The sequence below is a fragment of the Quercus lobata genome, chromosome 4 (assembly GCF_001633185.2).
Source record: "Quercus lobata isolate SW786 chromosome 4, ValleyOak3.0 Primary Assembly, whole genome shotgun sequence".
In the NCBI taxonomy this organism is placed as follows: domain Eukaryota; kingdom Viridiplantae; phylum Streptophyta; class Magnoliopsida; order Fagales; family Fagaceae; genus Quercus; species Quercus lobata.
The window spans coordinates 4,113,780-4,139,607 of NC_044907.1; the positions used below are offsets into that span (position 1 = coordinate 4,113,780).

The window sequence follows — 25,828 nt, forward strand, 5'->3', positions numbered from 1 at the left end:
ACAAAAGGAGTCCCTTGTTTTTTTGAGAAAGAAAAGGAGTCCCTTGTTGAGTTCTGTGTTTCCATCAAAAAATATTTATAAAGGTCGATCATAGACTAAAAGAATCTTTATAAAATTTTAGGTTTTGTCTTGAAGGTACTTGAATAATTATAGTTCAAGGTATGTTCTATTTATTATGTTGTGAATACTCTATATAAATTTTTCATACAAATGAATGTCAAATGGGTGTATTTCTCCACACCAAAAAAAAAAAAAAAAAAAAAGAAGAAGAAGAAGAAGAAGAAGAAGAAAAGAAGTCTCTTTTTCTGATTGCTACAACATAAATATTTAAGATTTTTTTTAATCCGTTTATATTTTAGGATAATTGATAATTTTGAACATACATAACAATAAAATGTAAAAAATAGAAAAAATGAGACATGAATAGGACTTTTCCTTATTTAGAGAAATGTCTAAACATCGCCGGGTTTGGATGAAGAAGATTACATCTCCTTAATTACATCAACAAACCTTTCTACTTAAGACATCACATACAAAACACGATAATCTCTCCAATAAACAAGACGAAGTTTGGAGAAAGAAGACATAGCTAGCTCTCCTTATTCTCACAGATCACACTGGCACAATGATGATTTATTTTAGGAGGAACGACTTGAACCAGTAGGCAGAGTATTTAAGGTGTCTTTTCAAGTTGTCCTTATAATCAATATAAGTAAGGCCAAATCGAGCCGTGAAACCAGCATCCCACTCAAAATCGTCCTGGAAAGACCACACGTAGTATCCCTTCACTTTGACACCCTCCCTGCCAAAATCACACTATTAGTCTTCACAACAAAATGTATATTTACTGACGAAAATATTCTTCGCCTTTTTTGATAAGCTTATTTTCATCATTTTATTTTGTTTATTGTGTATTATGTACAGTTATACCTTAGAAAAAAAAGTGATACTTTAAAAGGTTGTATAATCTATTTTAAGATAAAAATGAACTCATCCAAATGAATTCAAATCAAGTAGAAAATAACAGGACATTATTTTCATTGACACTCACCTGATAGCTTGTGAAAGATATGATAAATGTCCATAATGGTATCTTAACCTCAAACTATCTTTGATGGCCTCTTTAACTGGCAAGGAGCTATTATTTGCATCAGCCATTCCTGCAAAAAGAAGAGCACAATCAATTCCACTAAAAATATTAGTTAAGACAATGCAAAAACATGACGGAAAATTTTTGTTACCATTCTCCGTTATGTACACTTCTGGATCGTTGTAATTCTTCTTTACATATAGCAGAAGTTCTCGAAGGCCCTTAGGATAGATGAAAAGCCAGCTCAATGCAGTCTACAAAACAATTTGCACTATATTCATTAGGTAAAATAGCATACAAGCAACATGAAAAAGAAAATAACACACCTGCGTGAGTACACAGAGAGATAGAAGAATATGTACCGCTGTACCGATAGAAACCCCATTTTTTTCAGCTGTGAAGCAAAGAAAAATGTATTATAATCCTGGACTGGCAAAGAAAATGAAAAGAATATTATTATTATTATTATTATCATTATTTGCTTACTAGTGAGAGTGGTTGCTCTATCTGTGAAATAAGTAACGTTGACACCGTTGGCTGAGGGAGCATTTTCTGCATAATTTGAAGTGTAATAGTTTATACTAAGGAAATCAATGGACCCTTTTAGCAACTGGGATTGAGCTTCTGTGAATCTGGGTAGTCGTTCCTTTACTGCTGCTTTCAAGCTCTGGGGATAGTCACCAAATGTGATTGGATGGGCAAACCTATACAAATAGTGGATGATATTTCAGTAAATTTTTTTTTTCATATATAATAGTGTTAAATTATTGTGCTAATGGACGCTTTTCATATAAATACTACAATGTAGAAAATGAGTGATGTTACTATAAATTTTACCATATAACTTTTACAATGTCAACAGTAACAAAAAAATAATTAATTAATTCTAACATTTATTTATTATGTTGTAGTCACCTATTAATCACATTTATTTCTATGTTAGTTTTCAAAGATTATATAGTAAAATTTGAAATATTTATAACATTTTTCAAAGAAAAATATGAACATATAGGGGAAAAAATGATAAGAAAAAAAAAGTTTGTTTTTAAGAGTAATAATTATCTCATACATCAAATGTATATGAAGAGGGTAAAATGGATGTAGACGGTCTCATTCTACAGAATCTGTCATGAGCGACGGTGCTTTTAGCTCATGATCAAGATGAGGGATGAAGACGGGGTGCGTAAGAGGACGGATCCTCCGTGGAGGATGGATGAGAAAATGGACGGATACAAAGTGGACGGGGGCAAAGTCATGTGGCATCCACATGATTTAAGTAGTCCTCAAGAAACCTCAAAAGGGAATATCTTGCGCCTCACAATTAACCCTAATCAACAAAATTGTTATATAGAAAGAATCCCGTAAAATACGGGCTTTTATGAGGATCTTCCTTATAAGGAAAAGTTCCTCTTCCCCAAGAAAGAGAAAGTCGGTTCTACACTATTATAAAAACCCCAAAGCACTCACAAACCAAGGTACGCATAATTCATCCCAGCTCTGGCACTCTAGAGTTGTAAGAAGCTTTTTAACTTAACCTTCGAAGGGTCTTTGGTCGGTACCGCACTGGTACTCTCCTAAGGCCTTCTTGTTCTGTGTTGTGCAGGTGTTGCCTTGAGCACGTGAGGACTGCGTGATTTATTGATGATTTTCAGCATCATCAGTTGGTGCCGTCTGTGGGAACAAGTGATAGGAAGTAAGCCGTACTTACCGCTTCCCAGATAAAAAGTTGCATGGTACTTACTTGTTTAATGGAAACCACCACCAACCATCAGGGTGATGAACCATACAAGAGAGACAGGTTCAAACTCTCGCAATAGCAGTGGAATGCCTCACCAAGTAGAATCATGACCTAGAGTAGCAGTTGCGCCAAAGGAACGCACACCAAGTAGAATCATGACCTAGAGTAGCCACTGCGCCAAAGGAACGCAACACTTAACACCCAAGAGAAGGACCAGGAAGGTACCAACACTGAAAGAAGGAACCAAGAGCGGCTAGAAGGCAGCAATGCCCCAAGCAGACAAGAGCGATAAGATACAAGCTATGCATCCGCCGCGGATTCTACTCCACCATGCATAGTCGCAGAGATGTAGATGATGAAGGAACGGATGGACTTCATGATGAATGCCCTCAGAGGATGAATGTCAAGCGACCTTGACGAGCTAGTCCATCGGATGGACTCACCCTTTATTGCAATGGTCAACTCACTCCCCCTTCCATCAAAGTTCCACATGCCACAAGTAGAAGCCTACGACAGGTCAAAGGATCCCTTAGATCACCTAGAGTCTTTTAAGACCCTAATGCACCTGTAAGGAGTGGCGGAGGAGATCATGTGTAGGGCCTTCCCTACTACGTTAAAGGGCCCCGTGAGGATTTGGTTCAGCAAGTTGACATCCAACTCCATTAATACCTTTAAGGAGTTAAGCGCCCAGTTTGTCTCACACTTTATAGAGGAGCACCAGTACAAGAAGTCTACTGTGTGCCCGATGAACATTAAGCAACAGGAGGATAAGATGCTGAGGTTGTACGTGACCCACTTTAACAAAGTGGCCCTCTTAATCGATGAAGCCGATGACAAGATACTCGTGGCCACATTCACCAATGGGCTACGAAAGGGTAAGTTTTTGTTTTCTTTATACAAAAACGACCTAAAGACTATGTCGAATGTATTCTACAGGGCTACTAAATACAAGAACATGGAAGATGCACTGTTGGCTTGCGAAGAGAAGCCCAAGAAGAGAGAAAGACAGGAGGAATCACTACAGGACCGGGGGTGAAAGATAGCCAGGAAAAGAGATAGAAAGGAAGATGGATGCTCCAAACCTCCCATCGGAAGATTTGCGTGCTTCACCCCGCTGGACACCCCGATTGATCAAGTCTTGATGCAGATCAAAGACGAAGGAGCCCTGACATTCCCTGGCAAGCTGAAGGGAGACCCTAGCAAGAGGTTTAAAGACAAATACTGTCGGTTCCACCGCGACCACAGTCATGACACATTTGATTACTATGACTTAAAGCAGCAGATAGAAGCTTTTATCAAGCAAAGGAAGTTACAAAGGTTCATCGGTAAGGAAAGGACAGACCAGCCCCAAGAACCACCTGCTAGGAGAGAAAACGAGCATCCTAGACCCTCGTTAGGAGACATAAGGATGATCGTAGAAGGAACCATGACATCTGGCTCATCTAAGAAGGCATGCAAAACTTACCTGCAGATGGTTCAGAACGTCCAGTTGACAGGATTTGTCCCAAAGATGGCACCGATCGACAACCCTGTCATTGGGTTTACAGAGGAAGATGCTAGGCATCTTCACCACCCTCACGACGATGCGCTCGTGGTTAGCATTCGGATGGAGGACTACAACATCCATCGAGTCCTTATGGATAATGGGATTTCTATCAACATCCTCTACTACCCAGCGTTCCAGCAGATGAGGATTAATAGGGAACGACTAATTCCAGTGAACGCGCCACTTGTCGAATTCAGAGGAACAAGGGTACACCCCTTAGGGGCAGTCACTTTGTCCATAACAGTCAGAGATTACCCACAATAGATCACCAGGGATGTCACGTTCCTATTGTTGACTATTCGTCCGCTTACAATGCCATATTAGGTCGTCCTACTTTGAATTCATGGAAGGCCGTAACTTCAACTTACCATTTGATGATTAAGTTCCCAACGGAGTGGTACGAGGAGATCAAGTAGAGGTGCACGAATGCTACATTGCTATGCTGGAAATGGACGATCAATTGCAGACCATGTGTACAGAAGAACATCGGATGGTGGCAGAACCGGTGGAAGGATTGGAAGAAGTACTCCTTGACGACTCCAGGCCTGAATGAACAACCAGGATCGGCACTCTAGCTAGCCCGCTAGTCCATCAAGCACTAATGACATTTCTGAAGGAAAACCAGGACGTATTCGCCTGGAGTCATGAGGACATGCCCCAAATTGATCCATCCATCATAGTCCATAGGTTAAATGTGTCACCCTCCTTCTCCCCTATCAGTCAAAAAAAGCAGGTATTCGCACAGAAGCGTGACAAGGCCATAGTAGAAGAAGTTCACAAATTATAGGAAGCAGACTTCATCCGAGAAGTATACTACCCCGACTGGCTAGCCAACGTAGTGATGGCCAAGAAAGCTAACAGAAAGTGGAGGATGTGTGTGGACTTCATAGACCTAAACAGGGCCTGCCCCAAGGATAGCTATCCTATCCCGCAGATTGATATCTTGGTGGACTTAACCGCAAGACACCGACTGCTAATTTTCATGGAAGTTTTCTCTGGGTACAACCAGATCAAGCTAAATGAGGCTGATAAAGAGAAAACTTCATTTGTCACCAACCAGGGTCTCTTTTGCTACAAAGTGATGCCATTCAGACTCAAGAATATGAGCGCTTCGTTTCAAAGGCTGATGAACAGAATGTTCACACATCAGATTGGAAGGAATGTGCAAATTTACATGGACGACATGCTGGTAAAAAGCATACAGGAGGATGACCACTTGAACGATCTCCAAGCGACCTTCGACACCCTTCGATCTTACAACATGAAATTGAATCCAAGCAAGTGTACGTTCGAGGTGACGGCAGGAAAATTCTTGGGATTCATGGTATCCCAAAGGGGTATTGAAGTCAACCCGGAAAAGATATAGGCCATAATGGAGTTAACACCGCCAAAGACAGCCAAGGAGGTACAGAGCCTGAACGGCAAGGTAGTTGCATTAAACAAATTCGTCTCAAGAGCAATGGATAAGTGCCTACCTTTCTTTTGCACATTGAAGAAGTCCTGAAGGCATATCTTTCTTCCCCGCCATTGCTAAGCCCGTCTAAACCCGGGGAAGAACTGTTCCTATACCTAGCCGTCTCCCCGACCGCTATCAGCACAGCTTTAATCAGGGAAGAGGATGAGGTACAGAAGCACGTGTACTTCACAAGCCGAGCACTCCAAGGAGCGGAAGTGAAATACCCCTCAATGGAAAAGCTTACTTTCTTGTTATTAACTGTGGCAGGGAAGCTTAAGCCGTATTTCCAAGCACACACTGTAGTCGTCCTAACAGATAAGCCATTGCGAAGAGCAATGAGCAGTCCTGAAGCTATTGGACAAATGGCGTTATGGGTGGTTGAATTGAGCGAGTTCAACATACAGTATCAACCACATATGACTATAAAGGGGCAAGTAATCACTAACTTCATCGTAGAGTTCACCCCCATGGAAGGGCTAGGGGGCAGAATCGAGCTCACAATAGAGTATCCACACAGACGGATCTTCCAACAAGCAAGTAGACAGAGTTGGCGTGGTACTCCACAGCCCAGAAGGGGATAAGGTCGAATGTATGGTCCATCTTGATTTCCCCACAACCAATAACAAGGCAGAGTACGAAGCTTTGATAGCAGGTTTGGATCTCGCCAAGGCGGTAGGGGTTGCAAATATGGTCGTGTAATGCGATTCCCAAGTAGTGACTAGTCAAGTTAACGGCAACTATGACTGCAAGAACGAACGGATGAAGAAATACCTAGAGCAAGTGAAGAATCGGGTAGGCGACCTCCAAGTAAAATTTTTTCAGATATCAAGGAAAATGAGAATGCCAACTGTCTTGCTAAAGCTGCGTCGGCAGAGTACATGCTCATTTCCAGTAAGGTACTATCCTTCGTACAAATCTCACCATTAATAGACGGCATCAGTGTACAGGAAATAGGTCTCGGGAACTATTGGACAACACCAATAATCTCCTACCTGAAGGACAGCATGTTGCCTAATGGAAAGGAGGCTGCAAGGAAGTTGAAGGTTCAAGCAGCATGTTTCATTCTGATTAAAGACTATATAAGAGGGGCTTCTCCTGATCGTACCTGAGGTGCCTCATCCTTGAAGAGGTAAACTATGTCATGCAAGAAGTCCATGAAGAAGTCTACAGAAACCGTTTTGGATCATGGTCATTAGTGCACAAACTAATCCGGGCGGGATACTACTGGCCAACCATGCAAAAAGATGCCCATGCGTACGTCAAAACTTGCAACAAGTGTCAAAGATTTGGCAACCTTATCAAGCAACCTACAGAGGAGCTCACCCCAAGGACAGCCCCATGGCTGTTTGCTCAATGGGGGTTGGATATCATGGGCCCTCTCCCAATAACAGTTAGACAATTAAAGTTCCTAGTAGTTAGTATAGACTACTTCACTAAGTGGGTAGAAGTTGATGCCTTGGCCACCATCACAGAGAAGAATGTGCGAAGCTTCGTATGGAAGAACATCATTTGCAGGTACGATATTCCTAGAGTGCTAGTCTCGGACAACGGGAAGCAATTCGACAACAACGCATTTAGAGACTTTTGCTCGCAGCTAGGGATCAAAAACCACTACTCATCGCCTGCCCACCCTTAAGCCAATGGACAAGTTGAGGTCACAAACTGATTCTCACTCAAAATCATCAAAACTCGGCTCGAGGGGGCAAAGGGTATATGGTCGGACAAACTACCAAGTGTTTTATAAGCATATAGGACGACGGTAAGGACGCCTACAGGGGAGACACCATTTTGACTAGCATACAAAATCGAGGTGGTCATCCCGACTAAAGTAGGACTTACAAGCTACAGAGTAGGGAACCATAACGAGAGCAAAAATGATGAAGCAATGCGCTTGCAGCTTGATCTAGTGGACGAAGTCAGAATAATGGCTAATCAAAGGTTAGCACAATACCAGAACCTTATGGCCAAGCACTACAACTCCAAAGTCAGACACAAGGACTTTCAGGTTGGAGATCTTATCTTGAGAAAGGTAACAGGCGCCACAAAGGACGCCTTCCAATGAAAGCTAGGACCTAACTAGAAAAGTTCTTACAGAATTGCATCATGGCATAGGAAGGGAACATACCACTTGGAGACACTGGACAGGCAAAAGTTGCATCACCCATAGAACACGGAGCACCTGAAGAAGTACTACCGGTAGAACAGTGACGCAAAAAACGACACTCCTCATTTCTAGTTTACTTCCTTTTAGTTAATTTTTATTATTTACAGTACTTTTAAGCCCGAACAGCAGTTTCCTACTTTTTCTTGTTTAAAAAGACAATTTCTACGCATATTTATCACATAATAAGGGGAGTTATTCGGAAATACCATGTGTATGCTATCTACATTTTCATTATTAAATCCACAATGGACAAATTCATCCTAAGGGGTGATCAAGACTATATCAAAACCATAAATGGATGGGTTCACCAAAGAGTGAACTAAAAATTAGTCCACAAGTGGACGGGTTCACCAAATAATGAGATGAAATTAGTCCATAAGTGGATGGGTTCATCTTGAGGGGTGATCAAGATTATATCAAGTCCATAAGTAGACGGTTCACTAAAGAGTGAACTAAAAATTAGTCCACAAGTGGACAGGTTCACTGGAGAGTGAGTTGAAATTAGTCCATAAATGGATGGGTCCATCTTAAAGGGTGATCAAGATTATATCAAGTCCTTAAGTGGATGGATTCACCAAAGGGTGAGCTAAAAATTAGTCCAAAAGTGTACGGGTTCACCAAAGAATGAACTAAAAGTCCATAAGTGGACGGGTTTATCATGAGGGGTAATCAAAGATAATATAAAATCCATAAATGGACAGGGTTCACTTTAAGTGGGCGGGTTCATCTCAAGGGACGAGTCAAAATTATAAATGGACGAGTTCATCCAAAAGAATTATCAAAAAGTCATGATAGGACAGGCCCACCCCTGAGGATAGCATAAATATTGTAAAGTCCACAAGTAAACAGATGGATGGGTATATTAAATTCTCAAATAAATAGTCAAATTAGCAAGAATTTGGAAACAGAAAGCAACATATGAATGAACATGCATAAGCAACGGATAAATAGAGATAATTAATAAAAACCCACAAAAAGACAAATGTTTACATCTTGGATCAACAAAAGAAAATAAGTATAGTTCTCTCAAAAAAGTTAAAAGCTAGAAATTTACAAGTAAAAAAGAAAAATCTATGACTAGACGGCAGGGGTATCTTCGGCCTTCTCCTCCACGATCTAATCACCTTCAAGGTGACGGGTAGCGTCCTCCACAGATTTTTCATGGTTAACATTAACACCATCACTATCACCTTGAGGGTCAAGGTTGGTCTCATTAGCAAAGAGCTCCTTGGTTCCTTTGGAGTAGACGGGCTGGGCAGGAGTCTAAGCCTAGGCGTCGATGGAAACAAGAGAAAGATCCAGGTCAAGGAAGGAGGCTTTGACTTGATGGAAGCAGTCTCAAAATTGTTAGCAAAGGAGCCACCAAGCTCCTTCAATAGGGCATCGGAGTCACGGTACTCTCACATCGCATCCTCTTTACCAGATGGAGGTGACACTTTGCCTTCGAGATCTCCGCCTCCTTATCCTTAAGAATCTTCTTCAGCGCCTCAACTTGCACCTCCGACTCCTTCAAGAGCTGCTTTGTATAATCAAGCCTTGTAACCTAGACATCCTTCCAGGCCATTAGCTCCCTCAGCTCTGAGTCCTTCGCCTCCACCTTCTCCCTTAGATGGGTGATCACCATCTCATGGGACGTACATCAGTCCATGAGATCTTTCATCATGACAACCGCTTGCAAGAGTTAAAGACTAATGTTAGAACGAGACAACAATGGGAAGGAACAGAGGAAAGAGGACGAAAAAACATACTTGAACCAAACTAAATAGGCCCATCTCCCCCATGGCCCCAGTGGCATGATTGCCCAAGTCTTCATAATCGTCATCCTAGATGATGTACGACAACTGCTTGAGCGCATACCCTAAGTCCTTACAGAGGAGGACGAGGCACTTCTCGGTAACGGAGCTAGCACCCATCATCAGTCCCTTCCTTTTCCTCAATCCAAGCTTAGAGGGCAGCTTGCGGGTGGCAGCAGTCTCACCAACAATTGGCTCCGTAACCACTTTGGGTTTCTTATGTGGACAGTCCACCTTCTCAGACGGCTTCCTTTTGGCAAACGGATTGGCCTGGTCCGTCGCCTTAGGAGGTAAGCTCTCCTCCTGCTTTTTCTTAGCAGCTTTCTACTTGATATAAGCTCTTCTCTTGCTTTCTTCCATTTCTGCACAAAGGTGGATGGATAAAAGGGTTAGAAGACTTAAAAGCAAAGAAAGAAATCAAGATATTAGGCGATGGACTTACACTTGCGAACTTGTTTGTTGTAGCGACAGGCTGCCACAGTTGGTTCGGGACCGTCACAATACCAATGTAGAGTGTCCAAGGTGACGAGCTTAGTCCACGATCTCTCAAACAGCTTGGTAGTTGTGAAAATCTTTTCCAAGAAGGTCCATTCCTCAAGTGTGACTTCTGGACGGTCCTGAGTTGTAATAGGAGACGGTTAGAATATCAAATATAGCAAAAACAAGTAAAATCCTAATACAAATGGATACATACCAGATGAGGGCATAATGGGGTTTTGCCCACGGGCATGTACTCTTCATCACCAAGATGACACATCCATTCGTCACCTTAGATGAAGAAATAGTGACTCTTCCAGTTCCTATTAGAGTTAGGGGTGTCGGATACTAGTCTAAGCAACAGGCTTCTTGGCACGAAAGTATACATGCCTCTTGACTGAGTAATTTCGGATGGACGGTAACAATGGAAGAACTCTTCCATCGTTATCCTACATGCCCCATCGGTTGTCACCCCATAGAGCACTTCCACGCCCAGAAATACTTTCCAAGTGTTCGAAGAAATTTGGGTGATTGCCAGTCCAAGATATTGGAGAAGACGACGGTAAAGAGAACTTAGAGGGAACCTAAGTCTCGTTTTCAGCATTTGCTCATATACACCGACGTCTTCTACGCCCTTGTAGTAACATTTTTCACGTTTGAGGGGTAGACGTATCGGAATGTTGATGGGTATCTGGTACTTCTCCCTAAGTGTGTTGAAGTGTTGTTGTTTAAGGAATGAGTAGAGATCATTTATCATCCACAACGGGAGCATAATGAACTCCCTAAATCCATCAGGGCCTATGATGGACTAGATGGGGGGCTCATCATTTCTTATGCCTTCATTTGAATCACTTTCTAATCCATCTATGTCCAAATCATCATCTTCTGTGGAAGGTGAGTTGGCGGACGAGACCCTTTCGTCGGAAGAGGTGCCGGGGTCGTCCTGACCTAACAGATACACCTCATCGTAGCCCACTCTCTCGCGGACACACAACTGTTCACTCAATGCACTAGACATCTGTCACCTACAAGTGACGGACAAACCCTAAGACTCTGATGGTCTATATAGACGACGGGTTGGCGAAATTTAAATAAATGACAAAGGAATTTCAACTGAGGATACTTACCGATTAAGCAGAGCAGAGAAGGCAATAGAAAAAAGTTACAGTTGACGGAGCGCCAAGTAAACGGTAACGCCAAGAAGATGGTAACACCAAATAGACGGTATGCTGGTTTGGTAAAGAGGATGGTAGCGCTCTGATTGTAGATTCGTTGCAGAAATTGAAAATGAAAGGTAAAGAAGTACGTATATATAGAGGTAATGGCACGAAAGACAAAGGACACTTCCGTTCGAAGCAATTAACCATTAAAAATGTGCCATGTATACCTACAACATTTATGACCCTATGCTATCCTGTCAATCAGAGTGCATCTCCCAAAGTTAAAGATAGGTTGTCACTCCACGGATCTGTCCTAACATAGTGTGACAGATCCGTAGAGTAAGGGGGCAACTGAAGAGGGTAAAATGGATGTAGACGGTCTCCTTCTACGGAATCTGTCACGAGTGACGATGCTTTTAGCTCATGATCAAGATGAGAGATGAAGACGGGGTGCGTAAGAGGACGAATGAGAAAATGGACAAATATAAAGTAAACGGGGGCAAAGTCATGTGGCATCCACATGATTTAAGTAGTCCTCAAGAAACCTCAAAAGGAAATATCTTGCACCTCACGATTAACCCTAATCAACAAAATTGTTATATAGAAAGAATCTCGTAAAATACGGGCTCTTATGAGGATCTTCCTTATAAGGAAAAGTTACTCTTCCCCAAGAAAGAAAAAGTCGGTTCTACACTACTATAAAAACCCTAAAGCACTCACAAACCAAGGTACGCATAATTCATCCCAGCTCTAGCACTCTAGAGTTGTAAGAAGCTATCTAACTTAACCTTCGGAAGGTCTTTGGCCGGTACTGCACCAGTACTCTCCTAAGGCCTTCTTGTGTGTTGTTCAGATGTTGTCATGAGCACGTGAAGACTGTGTGGCTTGCTGACAATTTTTGCATCATTGGTATATATCCTCCCGCTGACATTGTATGGACCTTATAGCCGTGTGGGATATTCATGTGCTGAAAGGGACCAAAAATTTATGTCACAATCAATACTCACCAACCAAACATGAAATCAAGAGCTCTGGAGGCTGCCTTTATGCTGGTAGAAGACTGGTCTTTTGGTATAAACCAATGGGTCACAATTGTAATCCCAATTTCTCCCTTTTGCTGTGGCTGCACTCATATTAAAGTCCATCACAATTTTTCCAACATGACATAATCACTTTGTTAAATTAACATTACAACGTTTATTAGTGGGAAATATGAATTTTTTTTTTCATCAAAATGAAATATTATAATATAATCCTTTTTGTTTATTTCACTTTGTAATTTTGTTTCGAAATATATATATATATATACAAACCTTGTATTTCTCCCTATACAACTTCACAGCATATGCATGAGCAAGAAGCAAGTGATGGGCAACAATGTAGGGTTCAGTGGCTGAGTTACCAGCAGTACAATTTCCAGCATAGCTAGAACATCGCCCCGGTGCAGCAGTACCAGAGCTATACCCATACATGGTCCATCCATTTGGTTCATTCATCGTAATCCAATGCTTAACTCGATCTCCAAATGTTTTGAAGCAAAAATTAACATAAGCCATATAATCCTCCCTATTGATAAAACCAGATGGTTATTAGTTATTCATATTGCAAGCTTAATTTTAAGAATTGCAATGCATATATTTTGTCCCATTGTCTAGACTTACACTATCTTGGGGCTTAAGAATGCACCATACCCCTCATCTAGTGCTTGGGGAGTATCAAAATGGAGCAAAGTCACAAAGGGTGTGATACCTGCCCGCAATTTGAATTCAAATTTAGAAATGGCATATATTTAAAAATAGTAAAATTTTCAAATTTTTTTTTAATTCTTTTAAACCAATTTAATAAACCCATTGAAGGTCATAACAAATTATACCTTATTATTCCTTCCCCCCCCCCCCCCCCCCCCCCACATTCCATTATTTTTTAATTCTAGAAATAAGTATTCAGCTCATTTCATGAAAGGAGAGGGCTTTGATTATACATTATTGTGTATAGCATATAGTTTGATATGTATAGCATTGGTAACATTGCATTCGCTGAAAATAAAAATAAAAAAAATTTTGAACTTCACCATTGGAGAGGAGCTCGTTGATGAGGTTGTTGTAGAAAGTCACAGCTTTTGGGTTCACTCCCCCGCTTACTTTGCCCTCTGGAGACAAAAGTACATTATTCAATGTTATCATATGTCCCATTTGCAATACGACAAATATATATATTATATATCACATTCCAACAACAGTGATTTTCTCTGCCGCCGGAGCAATGCTGCCTCCTCTATCACTGTCAGTGTCATGGGACCCAACTGAGATCACATCAATAGCCAATGAATTTTGAACATTGAGATTGATCTAGTGTAAAGGCCTTACTTGGGAACAATCTGGACCATGAGATGGAGAATCTGAAGGAGTCCAAACCAATCTTTTTCACTAATTGTACGTCTTCCTGCAACATTTTTAGAAATTAATTAGAAAATAAAAATAAAAAATATTTTTTATATTTTTTCTTCATTTCTATTAAGATGGTAAGTTGTGATTAGAACAACTTATAATTTTTTTAGAGGTATTATCATTAGGTTTATATGTTGGCCAAAAGAGGTCCAATTATGTGTTGATTTGGATACGGAATATTCACGTTTGCGTTTGCACTGTTGCGCGTTTCAGTCATTTTTTTTTTTCTTTCTCAATTGTGTCGTGATTGTTGACTTTGGTACCAAACTTATTGCACACCTCAGTAACTTGTCAGCACTTTAATCAACTTTTCAGCGTTTAAAAATTATTTTAATTAATTTTTCAGTACCTTTTACATAAATTTTCAGCAACTTTTCAGTTACGGGACCTACAAATCTCATTTTTTAACAATTTTTTTATTAAAAATGGATTTCACAATACTATTCACATATTTAAAAATTATTTTGCTACAGTATTTTCAGTTTTCAGTTTCAGCAAAATAAGTTTTATCCAAACAGACCCTATATTACTTAGACCACACATGTCTAATTCTACCTCCAAATTTTTATACATACCCTGAAGGATTGAGATTACAGTTAAAAGGTAGCCGTCAACATATGCCACTCAACCAATTCATGTAAACTTTGTGTTATCTATCTCTACTCTGTTTCTTCATATATCCATTAACTCTCACAAATTTTACATGTAGCAAGCACTAACACAATTTTTATTAGCACTGCTATGTGAACATATATACCACCTCAACACTTATAAAAAATATTTGTCTTTAAACTTATTGTAAAAAAACAACAGATAAACACGTATAGAATCTATAGATGGTCATTGGAGTTTTTGGGCATACCTTGTAACGATGATAGAAGTCTTGTGCCACATCTGCGTTGCTATAATCCGCAATTTTTGCTGTAGACCATAGTGAAAATTTCTCAAATCAAAACGGGAAAAATTTTATTGTGATCACATAAAGGTCCTTTACATGGCTCTGAGTTTAATGTATCCAAATTCTGAAATAAAAATGAAGCTATTGTGTTTCAAAACCATTTGTGGAAAGCGGGTGAGGAAGTTCACAAACTAAAGGAGTTGGGGTCTAGTGGCAGATTGATATCCAACACAAAAAAACTGGACCAGTGAAAATCCTTAAATCTCTTCTACTTATATTTTTCTTAGTATTTTGTTGGATGTATACATGTGAGTAGAAATTGTTAGGACATATGTGATTTAATGTTAGGAACATATGTCAAATTAGAATTGGCTAATCATTTGACAAAACGCACTTTACTTGTATTTGGGTAGATCTAGGATGTGTTTAATGTTTCAAGAAACAAGGTTTGAAGATTAAGTGTTAAATCCATGCGAGTCTATTCAAGAAACAAGTGAAGAAGTGCTAGATTTTAAAGCTCGACAGCTAGTATCTATTGAGGTTTAAAAAGCTGCTGAAGCCCGATGCTCGACAGCTAGCTTGACAAATAAGCTATCTATCGAGGTTTATGAAATTCAGTTTTTCAGAGCTGATTTCAATCCAATCTGTGAATACATGTTTGGGTTTTCTTTTCTCACAACCCTAAACATATATAAGGATTGTTTTAAGGGCCGTCAAAGGTTGCGCAAGTGTGAAGCAAAGTTGTGTTCATGCATATTGTGATTGGATACAGAATTTGCCCTAGTTCATCTTTCTCTTGAAGAAGCTACTGTGTTTGTACACCGTAGAGTTAAGGAGTTTTGTGATCTTCATCGTATGATGAACTGAAGAACTTTGCAACCAACATCTTTCTCAAGTTGGTGAGTAAGCTGCGTACTAGGATCCGCACATTGAATTGGTTAGTCACGTACTGGGAGCTGTGCATTACAAGGAGAGATTGTCACTACAGAACAAGTCCAATTGGATATTGGGGTAAGAGTTCAAATGTAGGTTGGTATAAGGTACTGGGATTCGTTTACTTGCAACCGCTTGTTGTGATAATAGTGAATTCTTGAGAGTGGTGATCTTAAAACTTTCTGAATAGCTTCTCGATCCATCGAGATCCTTTTGCTGTGGACACCTCTCGACAGATCCTGGACAGCTCTTCAACAGTTGATTCATGCGTTTTAAAGCTCAACACTTCTCGACACCTCTTGATCTGTCGAGCTTTATGACTTTCTATATATACGGTCAGCGTGATCTTTTCTCTCATTTTCCCCAATCTCTTTCGACAAATCTCGTCTATTCACCTTCCAAAACCTCTCTCCCTCTATCTCACTCTATGCTTCATTCCCAAGTGTTCTTTGGCCTAGATATTGTTCTTCCTCTCTGGTAAAGGTCCTTAATCCTTCATTCTTCATACATTTCACACATTAGACCTAGGTTTTTGTGTTTTTAAAATTTTTTGGGATTTTTCAAAATTGATGAAGTTTTTGTAAATTTTTGGGATGGGTTTTGTCTAAATAATCCTAAATGTTCATGTATTGCATCACATTTGCATTTTAACTATATTTTCATGCATTTTAGATGTGTGATTACTATGTTAAACTGTTGTTTGCTGGTAGGTTTAGATTGGGTTGAGCCCATGATGCTTTTAAGTTTGCATGTCACATGTTCATGTATTTTCATGCATACGTACCTTCAATTCTTTATATTGTTTTATATTGTTTTGTTGGTGCTTTTCTGATTGTCTCTCTCTCTCCCTTTCTCTCTTTCTTGCATTAGTTTACTCTATGGCACCCAAACGCAAATTCACTCCGTCCTAGAACACTCTTTGTTCTAGGGCATCCACTTCTTCTTCTGACCCTACTCATTCTCACGTATGGTTCTGTGATGATAAAGCCCGAAAGGACTTTTTAGAGAACTTTTCTCGACGAGGCATTCATTCGGAACACTAAGTTATCCTTGATAGGCCAAGAATGTATTGACCCCTTGTAATGAATTAATTGATTAATTAGCCAAGTTTATTAATTAATCAAATTAACATGTAATGTATGTAGGAGCACAAACAAATCACCAATTAAACTAAGTATGCAGTGGAAATTAAATTGACACGGTGATTTGTTTACGAATGGGGAAAACCTACATGACAAAAACCCCATCAGGTGATTTTAAGGTTGTTAGAACATATGTGATTCACTTGTTAGGAACATATGTCACTATTTTATGTAATTGGCTTATCCTTTGACAAAATGCACTTTACTTGTATTTGTGTAGATTTAGGATGTATTTAAATATTTCAAGAAACCATGTTTCAAGATCAAGTGTTGAAGCCTTCAAGTCTGTCCAAGAAAACAAGCTAAAAGTGCAGAGTTACTAAAGCTCGACAGCTACCATATGTCGAGGTTTAAGAAGCTGTTTCAACCTCGTGGCTCGATAGCTAGCTCAACAAATGCTCGACAGCTTCTATCTGTCGAGGTTTACAAAAACAGAATTTCTTATCTATTTTTCTTAGGATCCGTAGATGTGTCTTTGGGCCTTCTTTTCTCCAAACCCTAGACATATAAAAGGATTGTTTTAAGGGCCGTCAAAGTGTTCACAAGTTGCACAAGTATTGAGCAAACTTTGTTCAAGCAAATTGTGACCCAAGACGAAGTTCTTACCCTAGTTCATCTCTTTCTCTTGAAGAAGTTGCTGTGTATGTGCATCGTAGGGTTTTGTGACCAAGTATCTTCTTGATCTTCATCGTGTAGATGAACTGAAGAATTTTGCAATCAACAACCTTCTTAGTTGGTGATTGAAGTTGCGTGTTGGGATCCGCACAATTGGTTAGTCACGTACTTGGGAGCCGTGCATCAAAAGGAGAAACTGTTACTACAGAACAAGTCCAATTGGGTATTAGGGTCAGGGTTTAACTGTAGGTTGTTAAGGTATTTGGGATTCCTTTACTTGTAACCGCTTGTTGTGATAATAGTGAAGTTTTGGGAGTAGTGACCTGAAAATCACACGATAGGGTTTTTGCCGTTAGGTTTTCTCCATTCGTAAACAAATCACCATGTTATTTATTTTCTGCTACATAATTAGTTTATTGGTGATTTGTTTGTGCTACCACGCATTTGCATGTTAATTAACTTAATTAATTCACTTGGTTAAATTAATTGGTTAATTTATCACAAGAGGTCAATTCGTTTTTGGCCTATCAAGTGGTATCAAAGCAGGCACACTCTGATTATGGTTTAATCTTTGCTATGTTGATCCATTGACCCCTGTTTGCCATGGATAAAGGATAGTTGTTAATCATACCTCCTTTATTTGATGGCACTAACTATACATACTGGAAAGTACGCATGAAAGCTTTCTTGCAGTCTTTAGATGCGAAAGTGTGGCAAGCTGTTGAGATAGGTTAGACCAAGCCGAAGGAATAGCCTATCGACTGGGATGATGCCAAGATCAAGGCGGCAAACTTCAACAGCAGAGCATTGAATGCCTTATTTAGTGTAGTCACCAATGAGGAGTTTAAGAAGATATCCTCCATTGAAACTGCTGAGGAAGCATGGACAATCCTCCTGACAACCTATGAGGGAACCAAGGCTGTCAAGGATTCAATGCTACAGAGGCTCACTACAAGCTTTGAAGAGATTAAGATGGAGGAGGATGAGTCGTTTGATGAGTTCTATGCCAAGCTGAAGGACATAGTGAACTTTGCTTTCAATCTTGGGGAAACCATTCCTGAACCCAAGATGTGAGAAAAGTTCTCAAATCGCTACCCGAGAGATTCCATGCCAAGATCACCGCAATTGAGGAATCAAAGGATATTGACAAGATTCCTTTGACAGAGCTGGTTGGTAATCTACAGACCTACGAGCTAGGGTTATCAAAGATTGGCAAGACGGGTAAAGGCAAGATCGTGGCACTGAAAGCCAAGAGTAGTAAGACAGATGAGTCTTCAGATGATGAAGATTTTAAGATGAAGTCCTACATCACCAGGCAGTTCAAAAAATTCATGAAGAATGCCATTGGGAAGGGCTTTGACAAGGACCGTAGGCAATCCAGTTCTTCTCAGCACAAGAGCCAAGATAAAGGGAAGAAGGATGTAAGGGATGGCGGTCAATACACTATTCCCGTAAGACCTAAGTGCTTTGAGTGTCAAGGCTTCGATCACATGAAACACGAGTGTCCTACATATCTCATGAGCAATGGGAAGAGCAAGGCGCTTGCTGCTACCTAGAGCGACACCGAGCCTGAGGATGATTCCGACAATGAGGATGACTGAATCTTGAATGCCTTCACTGCCACTGTTAATCCTACTGATGGGATTATTGAAGATGTGGTTGAAGAAGAGGAATTGGTGGAGTCCAAGTTTGAGAAGATGGATGAACAGGATGACATCCATACAGCCTATGAGAAATTGTACAAGCTTTCTAAGACGCATGAGAAACTGTATAGACTGACCACCAAAAAGCTCAGTGATGTGGAACTTGATCGTGAAGAGCTTCCCACAAAGTTTGATGTGGTTAATCAGACTATTGGAGCACTGAGGTTCAAGAATAATTTCTTGGCTGAAAAGACTAAGAAGCTTGAAGCGGAGCTGTTTCAAGTCAGAGCTCAATTGGAGAGGACTTCAAGTGCAAAACTTGATGAGATGCTCAGTCTTCAGAAATCTGCTTCTGATCAAACAGGTTTAGGGTATGATTTCTTTTCCTCTAATACTACTTCTATTAGTACTACTGTTTTTGTTCCTCCTAGCAATAATGTTGAAATTGAGAACAATGATGTTAAAACTGATTTAGCTAGTGAGAACTTAGACAAAGGTAAATCCATCTTAGGAGCACCCCCTAAGCAAGATAAGAAGGAAGCTATGAACCCTAGGGCTAAGAAGGCTAACTCTCAAAAAGCTAAACAAAAGAAGTAGTATTTCTGTCATCATTGTGGAGTTGCCAGTCATACTCGACCAAATTGCTATAAGTGGCTTGCCACTCAACAAAGCAATGGCATGATAGCATCTGGAAGCCAGAATCAGCTTCAATCGTCTCTTGCTCCCCTTGGAGATCTTTTCAAAGCCCTCATGTTCCTTTCGAACTTGAACGGTTTTAATTCTTCCCCCTCACCACCGGTTCAAGGGTTTAATCAAAGGAAAGGTTCTTTCAGGGTGTGGAAGGAAAAGGGATCCAAGCGATTCTATCACTTTTCTCCTTCTTTCTTCTTGTTTTTGTGTGTTTATTACTTGTGTGTTTTGCTCTCAAGTTTTGAGTCAGTCTAGTTTTTATGCTTTGCTTTGTTTAACATGTTTTTGTTTGGTTATTTTTCAGTTTTGCTTTGTTTTGTTTTTCATATAAAAATCAAAAATCAAAAATTTCAAAAATCAAAAAAATACAAAAACAATGTATGTTTTTGTGTACATTGGTACTTGTGTACTTTGGATGGCCATTGAAATAAAGTTTTCTAAATTTTGTATCTCTTGTAGCTTAGATGAGCATCTCTATACACAACTAAACAAGTGAGTTTTGTGGCTCTTGTTTGTGATGAGTAAGATTAAGTTATCTCTTATACTTAACACTAGTATCATTCTTTTTTACGGGAAGGACTAGAAAATCCTAAGAGAAATGCATAAATAACCATCTCACCATTGTTGCCCGCCAATCATAATATGACATCTGTATGCTTCGATATTGCAAAAGTTCAGTGTCAATGACATTTGTGTGCTTCGGCATAGCAAAATTGGAATGTCAAATGCTTACCATCATTGGGTATTTCTTTTCTATCTTTTATATGCCTATGCATGATTTGCTTAAAAGTAAAATATGCAAAGAAAATAAAAAGCAAAAAAGATTAAAAATACTTTAAATATGATTGCAAGCGTGTATTCTAGGAGATGTAGGAGTTATAGGATGTACCTCGAAGGTGATAGTCCCCATCAAGCAATTATGATTGTGTGTGAGTTAAATTGATTTTCTCATATCTCAAATCATCATAACATGTATACACTTATGTAATCTTGCGATATTTTTCACACACAACATGCAATATTCTTTGCTACTCTTGATACATGTGCAAGTACAATGTGATTTGACCATCACAAGATTTTACATGTGTTAATGTATGCCCACTAAACTGTCTTAACTTGCCTTTTGAAATATAAAAGTTGGTTAGACTTGTTGTGTGTGTGTGTGTGTGTTTTTGGGATCCATGTGTTTAAAATTGCTGTTGAGAGATGATTTTGAGAGGTTTATATGGTGTTTGGATCATTGGTTGTGTTTCATGTTTGATTACATTCATATCTATGTTTTTCTCTTCTCGAAAAACTGTTTTTAAAAGCTTGCTCGACACCTCCTCGATACCTTCTCGACACCTGGCTATCTGTCGAGCTTCCAAGCTTTTTTTCTTATCGCAATCTCGACACCTCCTCGACACCTGGTAGATTGATCGAGAAAGTTCCTGTCTCCTCGATAGCTTCTCGACAGCTAGGTCGATCGATCGAGCTTCTGTTCTTGATATGGTGGTTTGTTCCTCAACACATGCTCGACACCTACATCTGTTGACGGCCTTTTTCTCGACACCTACCTCAACAGATGTCTCGACACCTCTCAACACCTTAATCTATCGAGATTTACTAAGTCTCTATTTAAACACCTCGTGCGATTCGCCTCTCTTTTTTGTCGATCTCCCTCTCGATTGCTCTGTCTTTTCATCTCCCAAACCTCTCTCACTCACTCCAATCTTCTTCCTCAAGGTTTCTTCAAGCTTTTTCAAGTCTTTCTTCACTTGGTAAGCTTCTAATCTCTCATATTCATGCATTTCATGTTTTGAAACCTAGGATTTGGGATTTTTGAAAAATTTTGGGGCTTTTCAAAATTGTTGAGTTTTTGTTGAAATTTTGGGATGGGTTTTGAAGATTTGATCTTAAAAACTTCATGCATTACATCACATTTGCATTATAACAGTATTATCATGCATTTAGATGTCTGCAATCTGTTTGTGTGCTGATAGGATTGGATTGGGCTAAGCCAATGATGCAATTTCTTTTGCATGTCACATGTTCATGCATTTCTCATGCATACGTTCTCTACTTTTCAATATACTTGTTATGTTTGAACTGTTTTGGAGCTTTTCTGATTGTTTCTTTCTTCCCCCTCTCTATTCTGTTTACGTTAGTTATGTCTATGGCACCTAAGCGTAAGTCCACTCTGGCCCGGAACCCTCTTCGTCTTTTGATTCTACTCCTCTCTCTCTTCTTCAGTTCTGTGATGATAATGCCCACAAGGCATTCTCAGAGAACTTTTCTAGACACAGCACTCATTGTGAACGCCAAGTCATTCTGGCGGACTTCGCCAACACCGACCTTCCCACTATCATTCACAGTCAGGGATGGGAGTCACTGTGTGACGTCCCAGTCACATGTCCTCTCGTGCTTATCCAGGAGTTTTACTCCAACATGCACAGGATTGATTGTTCAATACCTCTTTTCTTTACTCGCATTTGAGATACGTGCATTCCTGTCACATCGTAGCTTGTTGTGGATGTGCTTAGGGTTCTTAGGGTAGAGTTTCCTAACTATCCTAGTTTTAAGCGTCTGCAGACTATGTCGAAGGATGAGCTCAAATCAGCTTTTTGTAAGCGTCCTTCCGAGTGGGGTGAGTGCCAGTTCACTTACTATTCGGCCTTTGCAAAAGGCCCGCGGTTTTTGAATATGGTGATGACCTTTGTACTCCATCCTCTCTCTCATTATAACTCTATCACTGAGTCTCGTGCTCAATTTCTGTTGTCCCTTCTTAAGCATCTTACGATTGATTTCCCTTTTCATTTTATTCTTTCCATCATAGATGTTCATCTAGTTTCGGCATCTCGTGATAAGCTTATCTTTCCATCTGCTATTGAGAGGATCTTACGCCATTTTTCCGTCCTTCTTCCAGCGTCCGACCCTTTCACCTTCATGTGTGCCATAGATTACGCTACCATTAAACGTAGTGAGGCTCAATTTAGGTCGCGACAGACAGATTCAACACCTTCCACTCGTCCGACTCCATCTCGATTTACTCGATCCATATCCGCTCCCTCCTCTTCTACGAGCAATATGTCACTAGGAGACATCATGGTGGAGTTTCAGTGCATGGATGCTCGTCTAGATACACTCTCTACAGAGATGTATCAGATGAACGTCCGTGTTGGCCATATTGCACAACGACAGGCGACCATGTGCAGATTTGCTCCCGAGGCTACTCCTTCACCACCTTCTGTTGATTCTGATTCTGATGATGATGGTGATGACGATGATGCTTCTGAGGATGATGATGATGGAGATGCTAGCTCGACCGATGAGATGTCTATTTGACACTCTTACCCTTTATCACTCGTGACAAAAATAGGGAGTAGTTTTGATATGAGAGTAGTCATACTTAGGGGGAGAGTTAGTATAGAACATTTTGTTAAGGGGAGTGTTGATATGAGGGATGTAGTGAGGATTTTATGTATCTATTCTTTCTTTTATAGATACATTGTTCTTGTACTTTAGGTCTTGTGACCATTTTTTTACATACATTGTACTTATCTTCTTTATATATGTTGATGTATGTTTTTCACCCCCTTACATGTGTTGTTTCTTTTCTCTCTTTATGCACATGCTTCTTATTACTTGTATGCAATCTATTATTTCTGTTTCACACAAAGATGCCTTGATGAGTTTTGTTTAAAGTGTTTCAGAAATACAGATTGTCAAAGTCTACTTGCCATAAACTCTCTTCTTAAAAAGTTTTTCAAAAGTTTGTGTTAGGATAGATTTTATTGTATTCAACAAGTGAATATGAGTTGAGTGATTTATGACTTCTCTCATATGTTCATTTGTTTGTTGTGGTTTTGTCACGGATTGCCAAAGGGAGAGATTATTAGGACATATGTGATTCACTTGTTAGGAACATATGTCACTATTTTATGTAATTGACTTATCCTTTGACAAAACGTACTTTATTTGTATTTGGATAAATTTAGGATGTGTTTAAATACTTCAAGAAACCATGTTTCAAGATTAAGTGTTGAAACCTTCAAGTCTGTCCAAGAAAACAAACTGAAAGTGAAAAGTTACTAAAGCTCGACAGCTAGCATGTGTCGAGGTTTAAGAAGCTATTTCAGCCCCGTGGCTCGACAGCTAGCTTGACAGATGCTTGAAAACTTCTATCTGTCGAGATTTACAAAAATAGAATTTCTGATATGTTGTTCTTGGGATCCGTAGATGTGTCTTTGGGCCTTCTTTTCTCCTAACCCTAGACATATAAAAGGATTGTTTTAAGGGCTGTCAAAGTGTTCACAAGTTGCACAAGCATTGAGCAAACTCTGTTCAAAAAAATTGTGACCGGAGACGAAGTTCTTGCTAGTGTTCATCTCTTTCTCTTGAAGAAGTTGCTGTGTATGTATACTGTAGGGTTTTGTGACCAAGCATCTTCTTGATCTTCATCATGTGGATGAACTGAAGAACTTTGCAGCCAACAACCTTCTTAGTTAGTGATTGAAGTCACGTACTGGGATCCGCACAATTGGTTAGTCACGTACTCAAGAATCGTGCATCAAAAGGGGAAATTGTCACTATAGAACAAGTCCAATTAGGTATTGGGGTAAGAGTTCAACTGTAAGTTGGTAAGGTACTTGGGATTCCTTTACTTGTAACCGCTTGTTGTGATAATAGTGGAGTTTCGGGAGTGGTGACCTGAAAATCACCCGATGGGGTTTTTGCCATTAAGTTTTCCCCATTCGTAAACAAATCACCGTGTTATTTATTTTCTGCTGCATAATTAGTTTGTTGGTGATTTGTTTGTGCTACCATGCATTTGCATGTTAATTAACTTAATTAATTCACTTGGTTAAATTAATTGGTTAATTTATCACAAGGGGTTAATTCGTTTTTGGCCTATCAAAGGTCACAACTCCCGAGAATCCACTATTATCAAAACAAGCGGTTACAAGTAAAGGAATCCCAGTACCTTATACCAACCTATAGTTGAACCCTTACCCCAATACTCAATTGGACTTGTTCTGTAGTGACAATCTCTCCTTTTAATGCACGGCTCCCAATATATGACTAATCAATTACGCGGATCCCAGTCAATCACCAACTAGAGAAGGTTGTTAGGTGCAAAGTTCTTCAGTTCATCACACGATGAATATTGAGAAGCTCCTGGGTTACAAAACCCCTACGGTGCACAAACACAGCAGCTTCTTCACAAGAAAGATGAACTAGGGCAAATTTTGTCTCCAGTCATAATTTACTTGAACAAACTTTGCTCAACACTTATGCAACTTATGTCAACTTTGACGGCCTTTAAAATAATCATTTTATATGTCTAGGGTTGTGAGAAAAGAAAGCCCAAACATATAATCACGGATTGAATGAAAAAAAAAAACAGAAAATTTGAATTTCATAAACCTCAACAGATATCCTAACTGTTAAGCTGCTGTCGAGCCACAGGCTGGAACAGCTCTTCAAGGCTCAATAGATGCTAGTTGTCGAGTTTTAATGAACAACACTTTTCACACTTGAATCTTAGACAGACTTGCATGGCTTTAACACTTGAACTTGAAACCTTATTTCTTGAAGTATTAAACACATCCTAGATCTACCCTGTTAGGTTCTAAGGAATTAGGAATTAATGTATTAGAAATTCATTTTGTAATGTTGGCAAACCATGATCAAAACGTTTTAGTCTTGTTTAGACTTGCTCAAAGTATATGGTTGTATGTAAAGTTGAAATCGAGTAGCTGTAGGATTTACTGTGTAAATCTGCCTGGCTCGATCGATCGAAATTCGTGTAGATTGTTTTTTCTACAGAATTTCCAACTCAGCCCAAGCTCGTTTGACGTGTAAGGTTTTATGTTTTACCTTAAGTATAAAAGAGAAAACCCTAGCCACATTTTGAGGTTACTCTTTATACTGTGTGTGTGAATCTCTTGTGAAATCTAGAGGTGGTTGCCTTCACATACACTTAGGGTATCCAAGATTCAAAATTATGTCAAGAACTTGGTGATCAATTCAGTTGCAAATTCAAGCGCTTAAAGA

General features: G+C 39.6%; 1 protein-coding gene across 3 annotated transcripts in view; it reads right to left on the bottom strand.

Moving 5' to 3' along the window:
* Positions 1 to 413: 413 nt before the first annotated feature.
* The window catches only part of LOC115983529 (vicianin hydrolase-like), a 29,663-nt gene continuing 4,248 nt past the window's right edge, over positions 414 to 25,828 (bottom strand). The window contains exons 3-13 of one of the 3 annotated variants that reach the window (XM_031106235.1): positions 14,734 to 14,792; positions 13,791 to 13,866; positions 13,496 to 13,573; positions 13,086 to 13,173; positions 12,738 to 12,990; positions 12,432 to 12,547; positions 1,577 to 1,794; positions 1,453 to 1,484; positions 1,242 to 1,344; positions 1,052 to 1,160; positions 414 to 802 (exon numbers count right to left, since the gene is read on the bottom strand). In XM_031106235.1, the coding sequence (XP_030962095.1) occupies positions 634 to 802; positions 1,052 to 1,160; positions 1,242 to 1,344; positions 1,453 to 1,484; positions 1,577 to 1,794; positions 12,432 to 12,547; positions 12,738 to 12,990; positions 13,086 to 13,173; positions 13,496 to 13,573; positions 13,791 to 13,866; positions 14,734 to 14,792 (1,301 nt within the window). In that variant the 3' untranslated portion in view covers positions 414 to 633. Of the gene's footprint in view, positions 803 to 1,051; positions 1,161 to 1,241; positions 1,345 to 1,416; positions 1,485 to 1,576; positions 1,795 to 8,929; positions 9,666 to 9,742; positions 10,150 to 10,229; positions 10,405 to 12,431; positions 12,548 to 12,737; positions 12,991 to 13,085; positions 13,174 to 13,495; positions 13,574 to 13,790; positions 13,867 to 14,733; positions 14,793 to 25,828 lie in introns of those variants that run through there. The other 2 variants (XM_031106234.1, XR_004090089.1) reach the window with 2 other exon arrangements.